General features: G+C 40.5%; 1 protein-coding gene across 1 annotated transcript in view; it reads left to right on the plus strand.

Moving 5' to 3' along the window:
- Positions 1-2,585: 2,585 nt before the first annotated feature.
- IPO9 (importin 9) overlaps positions 2,586-20,548 on the plus strand; it is a gene marked incomplete at its 5' end in the record, with an annotated part of 31,344 nt that continues 13,381 nt past the window's right edge. The window contains 13 exons of the mRNA XM_009699406.1: positions 2,586-2,647; positions 3,294-3,380; positions 4,359-4,560; positions 5,008-5,096; positions 5,383-5,469; positions 7,211-7,330; positions 12,158-12,258; positions 13,824-13,882; positions 15,215-15,366; positions 16,458-16,556; positions 16,696-16,802; positions 17,939-18,078; positions 19,800-19,959. Of these exons, the coding sequence (XP_009697708.1) occupies positions 2,586-2,647; positions 3,294-3,380; positions 4,359-4,560; positions 5,008-5,096; positions 5,383-5,469; positions 7,211-7,330; positions 12,158-12,258; positions 13,824-13,882; positions 15,215-15,366; positions 16,458-16,556; positions 16,696-16,802; positions 17,939-18,078; positions 19,800-19,959 (1,465 nt within the window). The remainder of the gene's footprint in view (positions 2,648-3,293; positions 3,381-4,358; positions 4,561-5,007; positions 5,097-5,382; positions 5,470-7,210; positions 7,331-12,157; positions 12,259-13,823; positions 13,883-15,214; positions 15,367-16,457; positions 16,557-16,695; positions 16,803-17,938; positions 18,079-19,799; positions 19,960-20,548) is intronic.

Genomic DNA, 20,548 nt, shown 5'->3' on the forward strand with positions numbered 1-20,548 from the left:
AGCTACCGTGGCCTCTCCCTCCGCCACTGCCTGTCTCTGCACCCAGCAGAGGCAACTAAAAGGGACCTGTAGCAGCTCCTGAACCAGCTCCGTATGGATGTACTGAGCTGGAACCAGTCGGTGCTGGCCTACTTCAACAAGGGAGGGTGTGAAGTGCAATGATTCAGTAGAAAGCCCTGCTCGTCTATTCCTCCCTACTTGCTTAATGCTATTTTTTGGTTTGGTCCAGCTTAATTTCCCCAAAAAGTTGGGGGTGAAGAGGTTATGTAAACTGGTTATGTGGTAGATGGAACCTGGTTGTGAAGGAGGAGAGTTGGATTTCACTAATATTGAGATTAATGGAGAGGCGAAGCAGAGCTGGGAGGAAATGTGTTTGCTAAGTGTTCCCTATGCCAGGCCCTTCATTAAAAGTTTCTAATCTTTTGATTTTACAGACTTTATCTTGGGAAGAAGACTTGATGTTTCTGATATCTCAAATCTACAAAATATAAGTGGAGGAAGTGCTTATCAAGAGATGCATTTGAATTGCAGTTACCTATGATAAAGATAGAAAATTTCTATCCAACTGGGAAAAAAAAACAATAATAAATGAATTCTTTGAGAAAAGAGGAGCCAGTGAGCTATACAATGATCAGTCTGATTTCAGTCCCTGGAAGCATTCTTGAACCAGCTCATTAAACAGCTTGCCGGTGTCTATAACATAATAGGATAAATAGATGCTACACACCTAATAGTGTTTTATATGGTCTATTCTTGATAAATCCATCTAACTTTTGTTTGACAGGAGAGCTGGCTTATTGCTGGAACAAGCAAGCGCTGGGTATGAGTGATCTGAGTTCAGTAGGATTCCTGAGATGAATTTGCCCCAACGGTCATTTTATCAGTTAAGAAGAGACAGTTTTGTAATATTTTGAAGATGCACCGTTGGCTGAAAACCTGTGCGTAGAGTGGTTATCGGTGGCTTACTGTCAAACCCAGGGGGCTTTTAAGACAGAGCTCTTGGTCGCTGCAGTGGTGAGTACACCTCTAGTTTACCAACGGTGGCACTGCAGCCTGCTTGGAGAGCAGAAGTAAAAAGATGTTGGAAAATTGGAGACATAGCTTAAAATCATTGAAACAAGGTATTGTAAATCAAGTGCAGAGCACCATATGTAAAGGGAAAAAATTGAATGCGTGTGTGCGAACAGATTGAAAGATTGCAAAATAGTCATAGTAGTGACTTGCAACGATGTGAAGCTGTTGCATTTATTCTGGCTTCTTAGTTCATTAATACCCTTTGAAAATGTGACTGAAATTCAGTGCGATACAGACAGCTAGAAGAATAATTACTGCTTCAGTTAAGAAGAATATTATGTTAAGTACATCTCAGAATGAGGCGCTCTGCTTTTGCAGCTCGGATAAGAGGGGTTTTTTCCCCTCTTTTTTTAAATGCATCGTCTGTGAAGAAAGGTTGAAAGAACTGGGCATGTTCAGTGCAGGCATGGGAAAGTGAGAGGCAATTATCTCCCAACCCAGAAAAGCCTCTTACAAGTGAGGTGGATATTAGGAGAAACTCAGATAACCGCATTTGTGAAACACTCGAATATGCTGCTAAGGAAAGTTGCAGATCTCTTTTTGAGAAGAATTTTCAGTACGTTTTTGTCGGGGATGCTGTCAGCACATTTAACCTGTCCATGGGAGTCAGGTTGTGCTAGCGGGACCTCAGGGCATACCTTCTGCTCCACAGTTTCTAGAACTGAAACCTCAGAAATTAATTTCTTAAGCAGACTAGCAAAGTTAAATGAAGTATTTAGTACACTTATCAGCTACCTGGAACTTAAATTTGCAATTTTAAGCGAATTTATCAAGGCATATGGATTTACCATACCAGAACAGCTGCTCTTCCTGCATTTTATTTCTTGTGCTCAGTCATCAACAGAATTGGTACAAACATTTTAATTTTGCCTTTGTTACAGAACTTGCTTGGCAACTAAAAGAAGCTCTTGCTTTTTCTGGACAAATTTCTTGCTGGAGAAGGTCCCGCAGCCAGACTGATTGCACAGGCGGTTCCTAGTGTCAGTGTGCTTGGGCAGGGTTTGCTCAGGAGGGTGCTTGGTGCGTTCTGAGCTGTCTTAGGGTGTGATTTGGGACAGCTGAAGTGATGTTTCCAAATCACTCTCTGGATGAAGCTGGGTTGTCCGAAAACGGACCGCTGGCTGACAGTTGTCTGTTTTACTCCACCCTGGATCTTATCCGTGCATCCCTCATGTAGGAACTTGACTGATAATATTACATTGTAGATAAGATTTTTTTATTTTTAAAAAGTTGTAAATCATTTGCTTGCTATTAACCTGCGTGGCAAAATTTTTTACCACGAGAGAAAGAAATAAGATGCTGAGAAAATAAATTAAGTTTGTGTAGAGAGCACAGGGGAGAATTAATGCTTATGAATCATTTGAGTAGCTACGCTTTGGAGTTGCCTTCTCCTTCCCACATATGAATCATTTAATTGGTATGATGTCTTTCTCCAAAAATCTCGATGAGTTTTGCTGTGTGGGAATAAAAGTTATGACACCAACATTTTTTTTTTATTTTTTTTTTTTCAGAATTTGGTGTTCATTTAGCAGAACTGACTGTAGATCCCCAGGGAGCTCTGGCCATCCGTCAGGTGAGTTTACCTGGAACTGTAGAAAGAATGGTAGTTTCCTTGATTTTTAAAATATTCTCTCATGTTTCCAGGTGAAAAATTGGGGGTAACTTTCTATTACTGCTTCTCCATTTTCTATTACATTTCTCTAGAGTCGTTACTTTGTCTTTCAACACGATTCAGGTGTTATACACTTACCTTTTTTGAAAATAGTGCTTTTTGGACTTAATAAACCTGGTGCTGAGGCAGTACCGTACTGGGAATGGGCAGGACTTTTTAGATGGATGATAGGCATCAGCAAGCAGAAGTGTTGCTTGTCTTTGCGACAGCTTTTTCTATAGGTGTTTTTCTTCTTGAAAAGGAAGTTTAGGTTCTGTATTTATTTAGTTACCATGTGGCCCATATCTTGTGATTTTTTAGAGGTGAGGAAATAAAATTACCACCTTGTGTCAGTGCTGTACAGGCCATCATTGCTCAATGGATGGCCATCAGTTCATCTTTTTACTGCGGTAGCTTTTTTTTGTCGGTTTCATAAAGATTTTTTGTATTTGTGGCAAGCCCTGTTGCCCCTCTGAAAGCAGTGTGATGGGATGGGAAGCTGGGCAAACAGGTCAGGAGTGGCGGTTGCAAGATTTGTTACTGATTCTTGACCTCTCTTCTAATACAGCTAGCGTCTGTCATTTTAAAACAGTATGTGGAAACTCACTGGTGTTCTCAGTCGGAAAAGTTTAGACCTCCAGAGACCACAGAAAGGGTAAGATTTAGTTTCATGTTGTCTACTTTGAGACACTTTATCCATGAAGAATATTAATTTTGTAGGTGGTTTAAAAAGTGCCAGTACCCTTGTGTATTATGAGGATTAATGGCTTCAGTTAAGGTTTTCAGATGTTTTCCACTTCGAAAATCTGTTTTTGGTTGCTTAAAACAACACTGGACTTGAGAAGCTTGGGCTAAGTTCTGTAGGAAAAGTTCAACCATAATGTTTCTGCTGCTCTAGGAGTAAGACTAGAAGAAAGCTGCTTTGTAAGTTTTGCAAATATTGGTTCTGGCAGTCCTTTTTCAGAGATTTGCTAAATCTTGTGGTTTTCAGCTTGGGACTTAAAAGCTATTTTCCCATGACAAGTTTCAGTTTAAAGGTTTACTAGGTTTCATTAAAAATCTGTTCAGTAGGAGTATCTGACAGCTAAAATGGCCAGAGATTCTAGCCCTTTGCCACTTTGATTGTTGACCAGCCCATCTTTCACATCTAGGGTATGATTCATCCCATCCAGGTATAAATGCTTGGAATGGATCTTGTGAATTATGCCCCAGAAGCGCTGGCTTTTTTCTCCCTGTCCCTTCAGGGTTGGGTGACTAGTTCTTGTTTACTAAAATCTTCCAAAGTAAGCAAACATAGTCCCTGACACTGGAGCTAGGATTTATCTCGGCTGAGTCTGGATGTCTTCCATGTAGATATCTACATCCTATCTAATTGCAGCTGTGAGCTGTTTACTGTGTGCTTGGCCAAGTGCTCTGTGTGAGAAGAGTGCTACATTAAACACACCATACAGTTTTCCATAAAAAAATTACGGGGTGTAGTGTGCAAGGTTGTTTTTTTTGTCTCATGAGTGTTCATTTTGTAAAACCAATGTCAAATCAATGTCAGGATACAGTCATAGGTATAAATTTTTTTTTTTATTAAATTGTTTTATGACTGGGGATCTGTTTTGCTAAATAACGTTATTCTCTACAGGCAAAAGTTGCTATTAGGGAGCTCCTACCCAATGGGCTGAGAGAATCGATCAGCAAAGTGCGCTCGAGTGTTGCATATGCAGTTTCAGCGATAGCCCATTGGGACTGGCCTGAAGCCTGGCCCGAGCTTTTCAATCTCTTGATGGAGATGCTGGTTAGTGGAGATGTGAATGCAGTGCATGGAGCCATGAGAGTGCTTACAGGTATGTGTATGTGAGAGCTTTGGCAAGGCTGAGGTAGGAAGCGGTTTAGGCTTTTCCTTACCTTAGTATCCTATCACTTCTCACTCCAAACTGAAGAAATTGGAATTTCCTGCTTCTTTTCTCCTGGGCATGATGCCTGTCAGTCACTGTTGAATTGCATGCTCAGTAGATGTCATGAAAGCTGAGGAAGAAGGTTCTGTGCTACAGGTTATAGCTCAGAAGGAGCTTTGATTGTAACACCCTGTTTTCCAGATACCCACAATTTTTAGCATGGTATTTTTCTGCTTGCCTTCAAGAATTGCCATGTGTAGGCCAGATGACACTGGTCTAGTCAAGTACAAATCAACAAGTTTCCAGTGTGCTTAGTGTTTCCCAAAGATTTTGTCGTTGCTGTTGCCTACAAATTTGTTTTCTTATAAGAACTTCCCTTCTTTCTTCATTTTCTAGAATTTACACGGGAAGTGACAGACACACAGATGCCACTTGTTGCTCCTGTTATTCTTCCAGAGATGTACAAAATTTTCACAATGGCAGAGGTATGATCTTCACTAGTAAGTTGGTACTGAATGGCATTAGTGGGAATGTTTCTTGGAGCAGAGAAACTCCAGATTTAATCGTTCAGATGTTCCGTAGTATGAGTTAGACTTGAAGAATTTCTTGATGATGTGATTTTGATGGCAGCTAGTGTTTCAACAGAAATGTTGAATGCATTGATAAAATAAGAGAATTGAGTTAAAGCAAAAAATAAATACAAATAAAAGAAATTTAAAGGAAATAAAAGTATCTTGTGTTCCTGATCTATTATTTAAACTTTTTTTCTAGGTCTATGGTATTCGCACAAGGTCACGTGCAGTGGAGATATTTACCACGTGTGCCCATATGATCTGTAACATGGAGGAACTGGAAAAGGTAAGAATTTAACTTACTGTACAACATACATTGAATTCAAACTGAGATGATTCTAGATAATTGTTACTATGAAAATGAAATGTTGGAAAATTATGTACTGTCAGCTGTAATTCTGGGGAAGAGGGTGTAATTTAATACATGTAAAGTGGCTAACTCCCTCCTTTACTTGCATGCCTTGATACTGTGACTGGGTATCCATAATTAAGTTTAACTTGTGACATGTCAACAGACGTGCTTGTAACAGCTCGGCGAAAGGGAAGCGAGCATGGGGAGGAGATGGTGTACCATCCCCTTGTTTGGAAATCCCTGTCATAGCTTCCAGTCTCCAGGTGAACTGTGTGTCCTCATAAACTGCCAGGCCTTTGCCATCTGGGTTACGATGGGCAGTTTTCTGGCCCTTGGGCGAGGCATTGGTTACAAGCTCCTGGAACTTCGTCAGTTGCTTTAGCGTGCATGTTAGCCTTTTGTTCCTAAAAGGTGGTGGAAACCAAACCAAACCAAAGTTTAGAAGAATAGCTATTAAGAAAAAAACAGTATGCAGTTAAGCAGCTTTATGCACATGAGAGTCCTGTCTGGCTCTGAGCACTTCTGCATTTTATATGACCTTTGACAAGTAGTTTTTCCCAACACTTCCCAGACAATAAATGGTTCTTTTTAACTTTTTGGGGGGTGAGGATAGGAAAGGGTGACTCTTAATCTAGTGTCTGGTCATTGTTGAATGGCTATCTCTGCTGTTTCCTCCCTGTTAGCACGGGGAGCAATTCAGTGCAGACTTTTGGGAAGTTCTGATAATTAACCGTATCAGTACTACAATGACAAGGTTACTTATACAGTACACTATGCAGCTGATACCAGTATCCAAAAGATAATAGTAGCTCCCCTCTCTCTTATTCTGTAGCAGGGCTGAAAATGTCCTTTACATTGTATACAAAATGTTTTCTATTGAAATTTGGCTTTAAAAAAGAAAAAGAGGCAATCTTTTTATAAATTGCTAAGGTGGTATTTCATAATTGATTTAAACTTGCAACTTTGCTTTACTATCTTAGCTATGGAGTTATGAGGAATAGTCTCAAGAAAAGTATTTTTGTCCAGTGTTACTTGCTCTGCCAAGCACTGCTTATGGAGTGCTTTGACATCTGGAAAAATAATTGCTGCATTTTCCTAGGAAGAATCATCACGGTAATCTTCAGGCCAGCTGTTGATACTCAGCTCGAAAGGAGTTTGTTTGGTTTGGGGGAGGGTGGCTCAGGAGGAGATAAATGCCATCCGCAGGGTTCAGTGTAATTGCTCGTGTGTGATGTAGTCGCTCCAGGTTTTCTTTTGTAGACGGGGCGAGGGGGGGTGGTCTGAGTGGTACTGTGCATGATTCATCTAATCAAATGAAAGTATCTCTTTTGGAGGATGTGTGCTACTCCTGAGACTCTCCGGACTGGATTGTCTGGATCTCTATTTAGAGTCTGAAGTGATTAGCTTAGATGTAGGTGTGTGTTTTGTCGCAGTCTGTGCTGTGCGGTTTTGAAGGGTGAGATTCAGCTGAGCTTAGTTCCCAGCATGAGGGGAGAGCCAAAGTGAGGTCTGAAACAGGTATTTCATGTGACTTTGCAATGTTCTGCAGTTGCCATGAGTGTCTCTTCAGTTTTGCAGCAGCAAAGTGCAATTTCTATTGCTTCTAGTGCTTTACTTGTCAGACTTGGGAGTTCTGTATCTCGTATTCACCTGTGCTTGCATTGATTATAACCAGGGTGCGGCCAAAGTCCTGATTTTCCCTGTGGTGCAGCAGTTCACAGAGGCCTTTGTTCAGGCCCTGCAAATGCCTGATGGACCTACATCAGACAGTGGGTTTAAGATGGAAGTGTTAAAGGTAAGTCACTTAAGACTGATTAAAAAAAAGAAAGAATTGAATACCAGTACACTGTCAGATGTATTGGAAAACAGAGAAACTTGAGTGCATGTCACCTCTCCTAGTATTGCTCGTGTTATGAATAGTGAAGTTTTTTGGCTCCCAGCACCATACAACATTGAAATAAATTGTTCTGCCTATGCTGAAGATACCTTTGATGAGATCCCTAGCGATCGGTCCATAAAATGATCCATAGGGATCTATCCGTAGGATGATCTGTCCTTGTCATTTGCTCATCTAAGACATCTTGGATGCATCTTGTTTGGACACCATACTCAGTAGTTAAATGTCTGTCTTTTCTAAAGATGCTGCAGAATTCTGCTGCAATGAAGTTTTGAAAGCTTATTGTGTGCAGGTGCCTTTCTAGAACTTGCTTGCTCTTTCATGCTAAATTACCTCTGCAAAAGAGATACGGAAATTCTTTGTATTCTCCTGGTTTCCTGGAGAAAGAAGATTGGATTGCAGAGCTCTATGTGTGTGTAGCTCAGTGCATGGGGACAAGAGTGGCAGTGCAGGTGTGGAGATCCCTTCAACAGCTGGGAAAGCACGGGAGTTGTAGGGTGTGCTGCCTGCAACATGGGAGAGAAGAGAAGAGCTCAAAGACTTACGTTGTGGAATCAAATCCAGATCTTCCATTAACTTGCACGTGTGCTGGGGTAGGCGAGATTTGGGTCACAGTGTACAGGTTTCTGAAGACGGACGGCTGAGGCCCATTCAGCCATATTCTCTGAAGAAAACAATTAAGGAAGAGTTATTGAAGACAAGCATCAAAAGTTTTTCATAATGACCAGCTTTGTGCTGGAGCCATGAAAATAAATGCTGGGAAGATGCTATCGTATTATACAAACTAGCAACTACTAAGTTCTGTGTCATGGAACTTGTTTTCTTGGTCCTGTTAAAGGCGGCAGTACCCTGGTTGTGGCATCCTGTCACTTCTCAGTAAGGGGTTGCAGGTATCATACACTGGAAACAGTGGGAGCTTATTTCTTGGCGTGCAGCACCAAATGGAAAGGAATTTGGGGTAGGATGTTGGCAAGTTTTGTTGGAGAGTGTCTCTTGTGTTGTGGGTTTTGGTTTTTTTTCCTTTCCATTGGCTGTGCACTGGGATTCCTGAGGCAGTAATACATAGAGGTGCTAACATGAAGGCGATACTCTGGGATACTCTGCAGGGTGTAATCTCAATTTGAACAGGCTGCAGCTCAAGAAAGTCTGTGTGTCTGATTCCAGATACGTACATTCAGGTGTTTAATGAGTAGAAGTAGTTTTCAGCCTACACAGAAAGCAGTTGTAATTGGTAGTTTCACTCTAGCCATAGACCAGTTCTTCTGTTCTTGTTACATTCGTACATTCTGCAGCCTTTTTTGTTATTTACATAACAGCGCTTACTGGAATTGGAGCTATTTGTACTTGTGTGTCTGCACTGATATACAGCAGTAGTCTCTTGAAAGATGTGACAGGCTGGGAAAGTATTTGAGGAAATGTCATCATGTTCTTGCTCTGTTCCTTAATTGTGTGTGGGCATCTGCTTTTGGCCAGTGCTAGGTAGATGCAATACAAGAGAGGATTTTGGTCTGTATGTTGGGCGGCATTGATGGCAGCAGAAAATCAGTATGGATTTAAACAGTAAATTCAGGAGATCTGCTGCTGACAAGTGGCTTGTAGGAGGCTTTTTGTGAAGAGATGAGTATTCTGGCTGTTGACTCAGGGCAATTCATGATTTTATCACTTAGGGTTTCTAAGCTGATAGTACCAGTTTTCTAAGGGAAGAGGGATCCAGGTGAAAGACCCTTAAATTGCCTTCCCTTCCAGAAAAGTGGATTTTATAGTCATTGTAATGCGGCAGTAAGAGACCTCAAGGGAGTCGGTAGTTAAGCCAGCTCTACAGATGAGATCATTACAGGAACCCCTCAAAATGCTGATCCAATGGAGGAGGGAATTGAGACTTTTTTAGTAGTACATTTTCAGCCAGATGCAAACTCAATCCTATCTTTTTTCCTTAATGAAGTGCTATGCAGCAAATGACAGGAAGATTTTATTTTTTTTTTTCTTCTCTGTCTCGAGAGCTTTGTACTCCAAGGTTCGTGGAGTTCTCGGTGGAAATCAGAGGCAGCCCTGACCTAAAATGTCTTGCTTTCTGTATAAGAACATTATGCAGGACAGTGTTGTTAAAAGCTTTAATGAATAATACTGAAGTGTACACATCTGTCTGATCCGCTAGGACAGTTATCCTGTTTAAGAAAGTAAGTACGTTGGATCACATCATGGCAAACCACTGATTGTTATTTTGTCCCAGTCTTTCCAAGGGTAGTTACAAGTTCTGAAGCAGTTATATCAGTGCCTTTAACCCTTGGAGGAGATGGAAGGTTTGGCCACACCAAAAATATTTTTAACTGTGAGGACTAGAACAAGTGCCAGTGGTGTAATTTATTGTTTTGTTGTTTGATAGTTTAGCATGAATTAAATTGATATATCTGAGGATGAATGAGCTGTAACTAAATGATTCTTGAATCTCAATTCCAGTGTTGTTGAACATGTCACTGTTGATTGTTTTGGAGAGAAACAGAGTGATTAAACGTGACAGGTAACAGGGCTAAGGCAAATTTCATAGTAGGGGAATACAAATATGATGTACTTAGTATGCAGTAGTTATATCAAGAGCACCAATTAACCAACAGTATAACCTTGCTGTAGTCCTTCTTTGCTTGTGCTTAAAATCTGTTCTTTCAACACCTGTATTTTAGCTGGATCAGAGAAGTTATGCTTATATTTTTCCTGCAGTTGGAACAAATAATTAATTACAAAAAATAATTAATCATACCCTCTTTATTCTTGGATAGAAGACAAAGTGGTGGCCAGTGTCTTGGGAGCAAATTTCCTAAGTTTATGAGCAAAGTACATAACCTGCACCTGCTGCACTCTTACTGAACATTTGGCTTTAGCATGCTCTCCTGCTGCTGGCTAGCATACATTTTAAGCTTTTTATCCACAAATTCTCCGTCTAAAGACACAGATAGGAAGTGAAGCAAGAAAACACCTTAATACAGACTGACTTTAAGGAGATGCTAAGCAACTAGTGGAGATGCGGTTGGATATTTGCTTGCGGAATAGCTGGAAGGGGTTCAGGAGCTGTCACGTTGCTCTCCGAGTCGTGATTTTGGTGTGTCTGTGGGGTGACTTAGGGTACAGGTGTGGATGCACTCGGGTATTGCCTGGCTTGGCCATGAAACATCCTGCCTGAGGAGCAGCTTGACTTTGAAGAGAGACGGATAAGGATTTTCTTGGAGGATTAATAGGTGGTGGAACAGTACGTGGGGGTTGGCAGAGAAGGAGCAGGAGATCTGTGAAGCAGTTCTTTTAGCTCAAACAAGCAGTGGGAATTGGCAGAATGAGAGGCGAGGGGTTGAAATCCAACATTTGACAGGAGAGTGTGCTCTTTTTTTTTTTTTGAATGACTTGCACTGTGGGGAAGTGGTGAACTTGCAAATGCAGCCTTCTATTGTTAGAACTGCAGAGCTGTTGAATTGAAGAACTCTCTTACCAGTTCGGCAGGGCTTCCTGCAAGATTGTCTTGGCATATAGCTTAGAAAAACTTGCATGGGGTCTATAAGCAGTGGCATATGGAACAAGCCTCTTTAAATACTACTGTGGCCATAGTCAGGGTGTTGAGTTTGCAGCAGTCCCACAGATCAGGTTATCCTGTGCTGGCAAAAACTCAAGTTTGTTGTTTGTTTGTTTTTTCACAAAGGCTGTTTTCTGTCAACAGGTTTTTCTGTAATGCTTGTATCACTCCCAGACACATTCCCAAATTTGTGTATCTGGATTATCTCTGGCTGCCCACTCTTGACAAGCACAGTGGCTGCAATACCGATATTAGAATGTTTTGGGTTTTTTTCTGGAAGGTGAATCTTATTTTTTATTTCTATTAATGTACCCAGTGCTACAAAGAAACAAACTGGGCAAACTGTTTAGTATTGGGAAAGCAGAAACAAACTTATACCGGTATGTCTTGTAGTAGCTGCTGGTCAGGGAGTTTAAGGGGCTCTTCTGTAACTGATATAAAATAACTGGATCTGTGCCTCTGCGGGAAGAAGCAGTATCTGTTAGGTGGAATGAGAGTTCTCTGACTCCTGAAGGATCCCAGAAGCTTTTTGGCAAGTGTCAGTGAAAGGGCTCCTCTAAATCGGGGTGATCAGCTTCATGAAGCCCCAGGCACAATCTGGTGTAGAGCTGCTGAGCTGCTCCCAAAACAGCCCCTGTGTTGGACTGGCACAGCTGCCTGTGTCTGCAGCTGGACTGGATGAGAGAATTTGTGAGAGAATTGATCTGGGTGGGTGTTTTCATCTGCAGCTATTCCCTGGATGTGCAAATGGATGTATTGCTTGCATGTGTAGAAGTGTGGGAAATAGGCTGTGATCTGGTTTTACTTTATATTCGAGTTCATTTTCTGGGAGAAGATAGCTTCCAGGTGGTAATCATATCCAGACAGTGCTGTGCAGTGATGTACTTCTGATGGGAGTCCACCACCAAATTATTGTATGGTCTTCATTTCCAGAGTTGTGCATCTCCTGTTATCCCTTTGCTTCCCTGCAAAACAACAGATACAAAGAGGGGTCGGTTTGTCAGTTTGTGCAAGGGAGGGGACTGCCTGGTCAGGAGTGAGAGGATCCTCACCTTGGGGGCAGGACGATGCTGAATTATCTCAATTGTTAATGAAACAGCAGCCTGTGATTTGAGTGTTGACTGTTTTCCCTGATTTCGCTTCTGATTGATATTCTTTTTTTGTTCCAGGCTGTGACAGCACTTGTGAAAAACTATCCAAAGCACATGGTTTCATCAATGCAGCAGATCCTGCCCATTGTCTGGAATACCCTTACAGAAAGTGCTGCCTTATATCCTTTGTAGTGAATGGTTTTAACTAGAGTAGAACAAGACGAACTCTGTCTCATACACAGTAACAACGTGAACACGGCTGAAGAGTACAGTACATGGAGTAGTCTGCCGTGACAGACAGAATATAGGCATCCATGGTGTAGATGTATTGGATATTTCTGTTATGTTGGTAGGCTTCATTGAGTTTCTTTTAGCTTAAAAGTCATGTATGATGAACAATGCGAGTGCCCATGTTCTACTGGCTGTAGAATTGCAGCTGATCTCTGCGTTGTTTCTGGTACTCTTTGGTGAAAATTGTCTTCCTAAAGAGATGTCTAGTCAACAATGCAAAGACTTCAGGTAAAAGAGAATCTGCAATATTCCTTGCTACAGCAGTATTAACGGCTCGTTATGCTTGCTGCTGAAGTTGAAGTTAATTTGCCTTTTGATTTTATAACTTAGTCATTGCTTCACTGCACAATTGGCCATGTTAGAGGTATTCTGTTCGTAGTTTTCCCAGTACTTGCAAACTGACAAGTCAAATCTTTCCATATCGTTAATCCCAAAGTTGTTTTTTCAGCCATTTATAATCAGACAGTAATTGTAGAATACTGAGCCTTCTTGTGGCTTTTTCTGAATTTTTGGTGTAAACACCAGAATTGGACACGGTGTGGTGATAATAGCATAAGGACTGACTGAGCTTTTCCTCTGTAATTTAATAAGAATGACTGTTCTCCTAGAGATCATAGGTCTGGACCTTTTTGTGTCAAAGCTCCCTGCATAATCTTATGTTTCAGAATCCTGCTGCATATTGGGTGATAAGCTCTTGTAGAGTGAAAACGGTCAGGGAGGCCCTAAAAGTACCCTTAGTTCTGGAGCAAGTAGAGGCTGTCTGGTTTCAAGGTCAGCTTTTTTTTCGTGTGTGATGTTTTGTTTGGGTTTTGTTTGGGTTTTGTGGGGGGTTTTTTGTTTGGTTGTTTGTTTTTTGTTTGGGGTTTTTGTTATTTTTTTTTTCGCTTGCAAAAGAGGAGAGTCTTGTCCTTCCTTCCCCCGCGTTTTCTCTGGCATTTGTTGGACCTTCAGTTCGCCATCTTCCTTCCTCTCCATCCCCAGTTTTCTGCCACTTCCCAAGGTTGGAAGCTCATGGAGAGGCCTGATAGGACGCAGAGCCAATGTAAGGTAGCACATGGGAGCGTGGGATGGCTCCTCACCCTTTGGCAGCAGTGAAGTGTTGATTTGGCTCACTGTCCCCTGGAAAGGGTGAACCTGAGTGGTTCCATTCTTGCAAAGTTTTAATGTAAATGAAGTTTTGGGTTGCCTTGGTGGATTTGATTTAAGTTAATCAAATGGTCTAAAGGATGTACTGAAGTGATGTGGAAGTGGTCTTTGAAGTTGGGCAATGTACAAAGCCAGGAGCTCCTGGGGTTTGTCTTCTCTCTGAAACACAGGACTTGCATAAAGTCAAAGATTTTTTTTTTAAGAAAGAAAAATTCCCTAGTTATCAGGAATTTTAAGATGGGAACAGATTAATTCCTAAGTAGATGCAGTTCTTTAGAAACGTGCATATTTACTTAACTCCATCCACTTATGTGAGAACAGAAGTAAATTACACAGAAGAGGTGGAGGACCCTGTGGATTCTGATGGTAAGAACTTGTTAAACTGCACTTCTGCCTTCTGTTTTGAAGAAGAAGGGGCTTACCTAATATTATTGTTGTCAAAACAGTGACTGAAACACTGTAGGAGATTGTGCTTAAAGGTACATTTTTGGTGTTAGAACAGTGTCTGTCACCTCTTTGCAAGTTACACGTGATTCTGATCAACAAAACCGTGTAATTTAAGTTTTCTAACGACTCAAGGAGTGAGTTCTACAAAAATTTTGAGGTAAAAGTAATAGGACAAAAGAAAACCAGCCAGGTTTTAGGTTGAGCTTCATCAGTTTTAATGAGGGGTGTGCGGTGAGGTGGGAAGGCAGCAGAAAGCGATGAGGTCAGACATCCTCCTGGGGCTGCTGCTGCCCTTCCTGGTCCAGGAGTAAGAATAAACGTTATCTCCTCAGAAAAGTGTCACCATTTAAGGCTGGGCAGCTCTTAAAGCAGACTGCTGATGCTCTCTATTAACCCCAGAAGGGGACGGAAAGTAGAAAAGGGAGAGAGACTTACGGGTTGGAAAATTAAAACTATTTTAATAAAACAGTAGCAATGACAAAAGAGTATAATAATATTAATACTAATGCTACTGTTAATAGAAATAAAAATATACAAACCCAATATTGAGCTTCCCAGTGATGGTCAGGGAATTGCAGACCGTGGCAGGGCAGGCATCTGGGTGTCCCCGACTGGACTCTGCGGCCGACCAGATTCAGGAATACACGGGTTGGGATTGGAGGCAGGAGAACGAGCAGGGTCCCACAGGGATGCCGACCATGAAAGAAGAGAGACTGACCCTTGTGATCCCGTAGCTTTATACTAAGTGTGACATGGATGAGATGGAATACCTTGTTGGTCAGTTTTTGGTCACCTGTCCTGTCCGCACTTTTCCGCAGGTGCGATGCTTTTACAGCTTTTCACTTGTGCGATATAAGAGAGCCAACAGTGACCTTGGTCCCACAGTAATAAGTATAAACATGGCCTTTCTGCATACCAATCCCACTGTTACTTCAGTAGCAACTATGAACATCAAGCGTTACCAATTCTGGAAGCAGACACTGTCTGAAAAACATGGAACTAACTTCAGAAAGTGCAGCTACTTAGAAGAAGCTTAACTGAAAAAAACTCTGCTGAAAGGAGAATTAGTCCTGTTTTAGCCAAACCAGGACAACAAGCTAACAGTTTGTAATTATATTTAACACCATTTATACTTTTCTGTGTGTTAGCATATTCAGTCACAGTTTTTGTTTTCATTTCTGCCTTTCTGTATGTTGGCGTATTCAGTCATGTTCTCCTTTTTTTTTTTTTTCCACTTACTGCTTTGTTTAGGTGAAGTATTGGGCTTTGAAAATCTAGTGTTCAGCATATTTGAATTTGTTCATGCCTTATTGGAAAACAACAAATTTAAGAGCACAGTGAAGAAGGCTTTGCCAGAGCTGATCTATTACATCCTCCTTTACATGCAGATCACAGAGGAGCAGGTGAGCCTGTTTGTCTTGTGTAGGAAGGAAGTTAAATGAGGGATTTAAAACAGCTAACGTCCTGGGAAGAGTTTCAGTGTGTGGAAGCTGCTGTAATCTCCTAGGCTGTTCTGTCATTTTGCTGTGCCAGGAATTAGGGCAATAGCATCCAGATCTTCCTAAATGGTGTAAAGTGAGCAGCAAATCACAAAATTGTGCAATGGTTTGGGTTGGGAGGGGCCTTCAAAGGTCATCTGGTCCAACCCAGTTGCCATGGGCAGGGGCATCTTTCACTAGACCAGGTTGCTCAAAGCCCCATCCAACCTGACTTTGAACACTTTCAATGATGGGGCAGCCACAACTTCTCCAGGCAACGTATTCCAGTGTCTCAGCACCCTCATAGTAAAGAATTTCTTCCATATATTGAATGTAAATCTGCCCTCCTTCAGTTTAAAACAGTTGCCCTTTTTCCTGTCATGACAAGCTCTAGTAAAAAGTCTCCATCTTTCTTATAAGTCCCTTTTATATATTGAAAGGCTGCAATAAGGTCTCCCCAGAGCTTTCTCTTCTTCAGGCTGAACAACTCCCAACTCTCTCAAGCTTACTTCTTTCATTCCTTCATGAAGTATTATGCTGTATAGCCAGGTTTCTGTGGTAATGAAAAAATTGTGCTAGTAGTGTGAAATAATTTGTACTGAAATTCTCCATGGCTTCTGGCCTCCCAAGCCTGACAGCCATCGTCTTTTTGTTTAGGTAGGCATGCAAAAAACCAGGCGCTCTGTTAAAGAGTCGTCTGCTTCTCCCATTCCTCACCTATAAATAAAACTTTGTAGCATTGATTGCAGGTCAGTCATTAGTTCTGTCAAATTCTAATCTCAAATGAAGAGCAGAAGAGCAAGATGAGCTCTGAACAGAGTGGATCTCTTCTTTTCAAAGGTTTCTCCAACAGAATATAAGAAAAGTCAGTTGAAGATGATGACGCCTTTGGCAGAGAAAAATTCTGAAAGTAGTTTTGCAAAACTGAGATTACTGGGAACAGAAAAGCTCCCTTTTAGCCTTGATGTTCTGAATTAGTCATCCACGTTATCCTTCTTGTCTCCTTTCTGTTTCAGATAAAAGTCTGGACCGCAAATCCGCAACAATTTGTGGAGGATGAAGATGATGATACTTTTTCCTATACAGTGAGGATTGCTGCACAGGATCTGTTGCTGGTATGAAATGTGTTCCACATTTAGATGCAACCAAAATAATAATAACAAATAATAAACCTAGCATCATGAAGGGCATTTGGAGAAAACAACAAAGTTTAAAAGTCTATACAAATAATTGTTGCCATTTCCTTCTGTACAGGCTGTGGCTGCTGATTTCCAGAATGAAAGTGCAACTGCTTTGGCTGCAGCAGCTACAAGACATTTACAAGAAGCTGAGCAGGCTAAAAACAACGGTGCTGAGCACTGGTGAGGAGATGGGGCAGTAGGGAATGACACTGATACAAATGGCAAGCTTTTTTTCAGCATTGGGTGCAGCACAATTTAATCACTTTTTTTTTTTGTGACATTGCTGCTGATAGACAAGGATGAAATTTGAAAACTCTGATGAGAAGAAGAAAAAGGAAGTACAACTGTTCTTGAGCCAGATGATGAAATCTTCATGTGGAATACTTTCAGCAATTCTAGGACAAGCTAGCTGTCCCCAGGCTCCCTCCAGACACTGACTATTCCTTAAAACATATAATTGGAAATGATAATTAGTTTTATGCAATCTGAAGAGAAATTGGCAGTCATTTCACTTTGTGTTCAGTTAGTTGAGCTCAAAATTTCAGACATTTTTTTAATTTTATGTAAAGAAGAGATATAGGTGCGGTGTGCAGATGTATGTGTTCAATTGTAGAACTTCAAAGCTGCAATTTTTAATGTTACTTGGAGATAGGAGGAGACGGCTCAACTGCAAGAGTACCTGGTTGCTGTTCCATAACCATTCTCTCTTGGTTTTACAGTGTATTAGTTCAGTGTTTGTGTTTATTTTGAATATTAGTGTCGAAGTAGACACTCTGTATAGTGAGCAGCAACTCAACATCAGAGAAATTGGACATTGAGTCCCCATCTGTCTTAACCTACTTTAAAACTTATCACAATTATTTGCTTCACAAATAAAACCAAGGAGTAGTGGTATTTTCTCATAACCCTATTTCATCCTAATTTACAAAACGTAATGCAAAAATAGACATTTTTAAACCTTTAATGTACTGGATATCACAGTGCTTCTGCACAGGCTGGAGATGTAAGCCTTCATGGAAAAGTCTTGTTTCTTTCTTTACTATGGGAACAAAATTGGTACAAGAAGTAAAAATTACTTAACTGATATTTTAGAAAGTGATTGAGAATGCTGCCTATCCTAGGAGAGTTTCCAAGCCCCCAGCCTGCGGAGTTTGCAAATGTTCATTTTTTTCAGGGCCTTTTTAAATTCTCTGCTTTGGGATCGAGAAAATATTTATGGTAGCTTAGACCAAAAAATTGTAATGGTTTCACTTTATAATTTTTATTTATTTATTGAGGTGATGGAAGAACCTGAAGGCATCTGAATTCTTTTGCAGGTGGAAAATACATGAAGCTTGTATGCTGGCCCTGGGCTCTGTGAAGTCTATTATTACAGACAGTGTGAAGAATGGTAGAATACATTTTGATATGCATGGCTTCCTGACAAATGTTGTTCTTGCAGACCTCAACCTTTCAGGTATATTGGACCTTGCCGTTACCTAGAGTAACTGCTGAGTGCCAGACCTTGGAAATCTCTTACAAACAAATGTGTCTGATGAATCAGGTTGCTGTATGCATGGGGTCTTCTGAAATGCAGTTGTGCACATTGTACATGTGAAAGGGCATAAATCTTATCTCTTATGAGTTCACACGTGCTACCAGGTCTAATATAAGTCCTTTAAATGTGGGACACTGTGTTTTCAGTTGAAACTCGCTGTTGACTGGATGCTTGAGCTTGTAGGGCTTGGAGATGGAAGGGCGATTGCTTGGGGAACTTGGTGAAAAAGAGCTGTTCTGTTGTCTTGTATCTCTTTCTGGGAAAGACACTAGCAGTGTTTAACAGGCTTCAGAATTCCTGTAGCACCATACCATCCCATTTTCTTTACACTGAGGCTGATGCTAGTCGTAGCACATGAACTTAAATAATACTTCTAGCTGAGTGGGATCCTGTTATTGGGACTCTGCAAGCTTCTGCCTTCTGTGTTATCTTACATCAGCATGCAAGAAAGTCAAAGGAGTTGTTGAAAGCCAGACCTCAAAAGTCCTTGCAAATAATTAAAATTTGAGAAGTTTAAGCCAATGTGAGCATTATTAGTGAGTCCACATTAAGTTGTGTCAGTCCAGAAGAAACAAATTGCTGGATACTTTCATCAAAAAAACATTTATTAGCCTATCACAGAGAAGATTTTTTCTTTTTTTGAGTTAATTTTGAATGAAGAAATAGTGTGCAAAGTGCGTAGTGTGCAATTCATGTAAAAAAAAAACCAAACCAAAACACCTCAGCTAGTTACATATATTTACATATATTTACACACATTTACATATGTTGTAAATGAGCTGTTGTGCTCTAGAAAGAGCTCCTGGAGTCAGTATATAGATAGTTCTCAGAGGGTATCCATTTGATGCTCAGTAATGATAATCTTGTGTTTTATACTTGCTTAGAAAATAGAGCTTTTCTCTTGCTATACATCTTGCATAGAGTTTTTTGTGTCCTCTCCTCGAAATCAATACTTGCAGGAGTATAAATGATGGCAGTAAAGATGCTGAGAAATAAAGAGCGTCATCTGTTTGAGGATAGCTTAAATAGATAAGGATAATTCTAGCCTGAAAAGGCAGAAGGGTTAAGTGTGATAAAGATACATCATACCTTGACAAGTGTAAGCATGTGAGCAGATAGTGACTAGTCGCTGTTTTGCTGGTGCTGTTGAACATTATGTTCTGTAATTGCAAGGTGATGGCTGGAAACTAGAAAAATAGTCTGTAAAAGATCCTTGTGTACATGCTCTGTTTCTCTAATTCTTTTTGCTAAGCTGCTGCTATTTGCTGCTGTTGGGGACAGAATATTGAGCTAGATTAATAGGAATTACTGAAAAAGCCTTCATTCTCTTCCTTTACTTTTGTTCGGTGATCAGTAAAGCATATATTGCTCTGTTGATGAACAAATTCAAGTGTAACTAGTTGAGGGAAGAAGATTTTTTTTAAATAAATGAGAAATTATTCTTTGAAATAACTAAGAAAATAAACTGGATTCTGCCTATGAACGAAAATTATCTGTATGCCTGCATACTTGTCTTCTGTGTCGCATCTTACCATTTTCCTACTGGAATGACAGGATTTTGGATAACGGATGGAAGCAGGTGTAATTTTAAACTCATAAAACTAATTCTAAAATCACTGGGTTTTTTTGTTTTCCTTCAGTGTCTCCTTTTCTCCTGGGTCGTGCTCTGTGGGCTGCCAGCCGTTTTACAGTAGCGATGTCTCCTGAACTAATCCAGCAGTTCCTACAGGCTACTGTCAGTGGTCTACATGAAACTCAGCCTCCTTCTGTCCGAATCTCTGCAGTCAGAGCTATTTGGGGGTAAGTAAACCCCGAGGTATTCCAAAGCCCCAGGGATAGGTGGTATAATTTACACTTATAAAACTGGTATGTTAAAATATTAATAATGTTTCTGTATAGACTGTGGAAGTACTTGCTTTGAATGAAACAGATGTCAACTTAAAAAGCATAAGCAAGCAGGTTCAAACTAGAATAACTCTAATGAGGAATATGAAGTCGAGATTCAGGGTTGGCTACAATAAAGTGTTGTAATGGATACAATCCCAAAGAGAAGCAGAACTAGCTAGCAATGAAAAGCATAAAGATGAAACCCAGATTACTCCTGTTTGGTCACAAAGGTGGCTGAATGACATACCATGGGCTTGTGGAGCAAATCACAGCAATAAGGAATGTTTGGGGTTGGTTTGTTTTTGGTTTTGTTTTTTTTTTTAATCCTGTTTTTGTAAATAAGTTGCAAGAAGGAAAAAGGAAGATCTGCTATATTGATTCTAAAGTGACAAAGGAACAATAGTGTAAAAACTAAACAAAACAGAAAAACCCAAAACAAACAAACAAACAAAACCCGAAACCAAAACCACAAACCAACCACAAAAAAAATTTCCAAAAACCC

The sequence above is a fragment of the Cariama cristata genome, unplaced genomic scaffold (assembly GCF_000690535.1).
Source record: "Cariama cristata isolate BGI_N322 unplaced genomic scaffold, ASM69053v1 scaffold2574, whole genome shotgun sequence".
In the NCBI taxonomy this organism is placed as follows: Eukaryota; Metazoa; Chordata; class Aves; order Cariamiformes; family Cariamidae; genus Cariama; species Cariama cristata.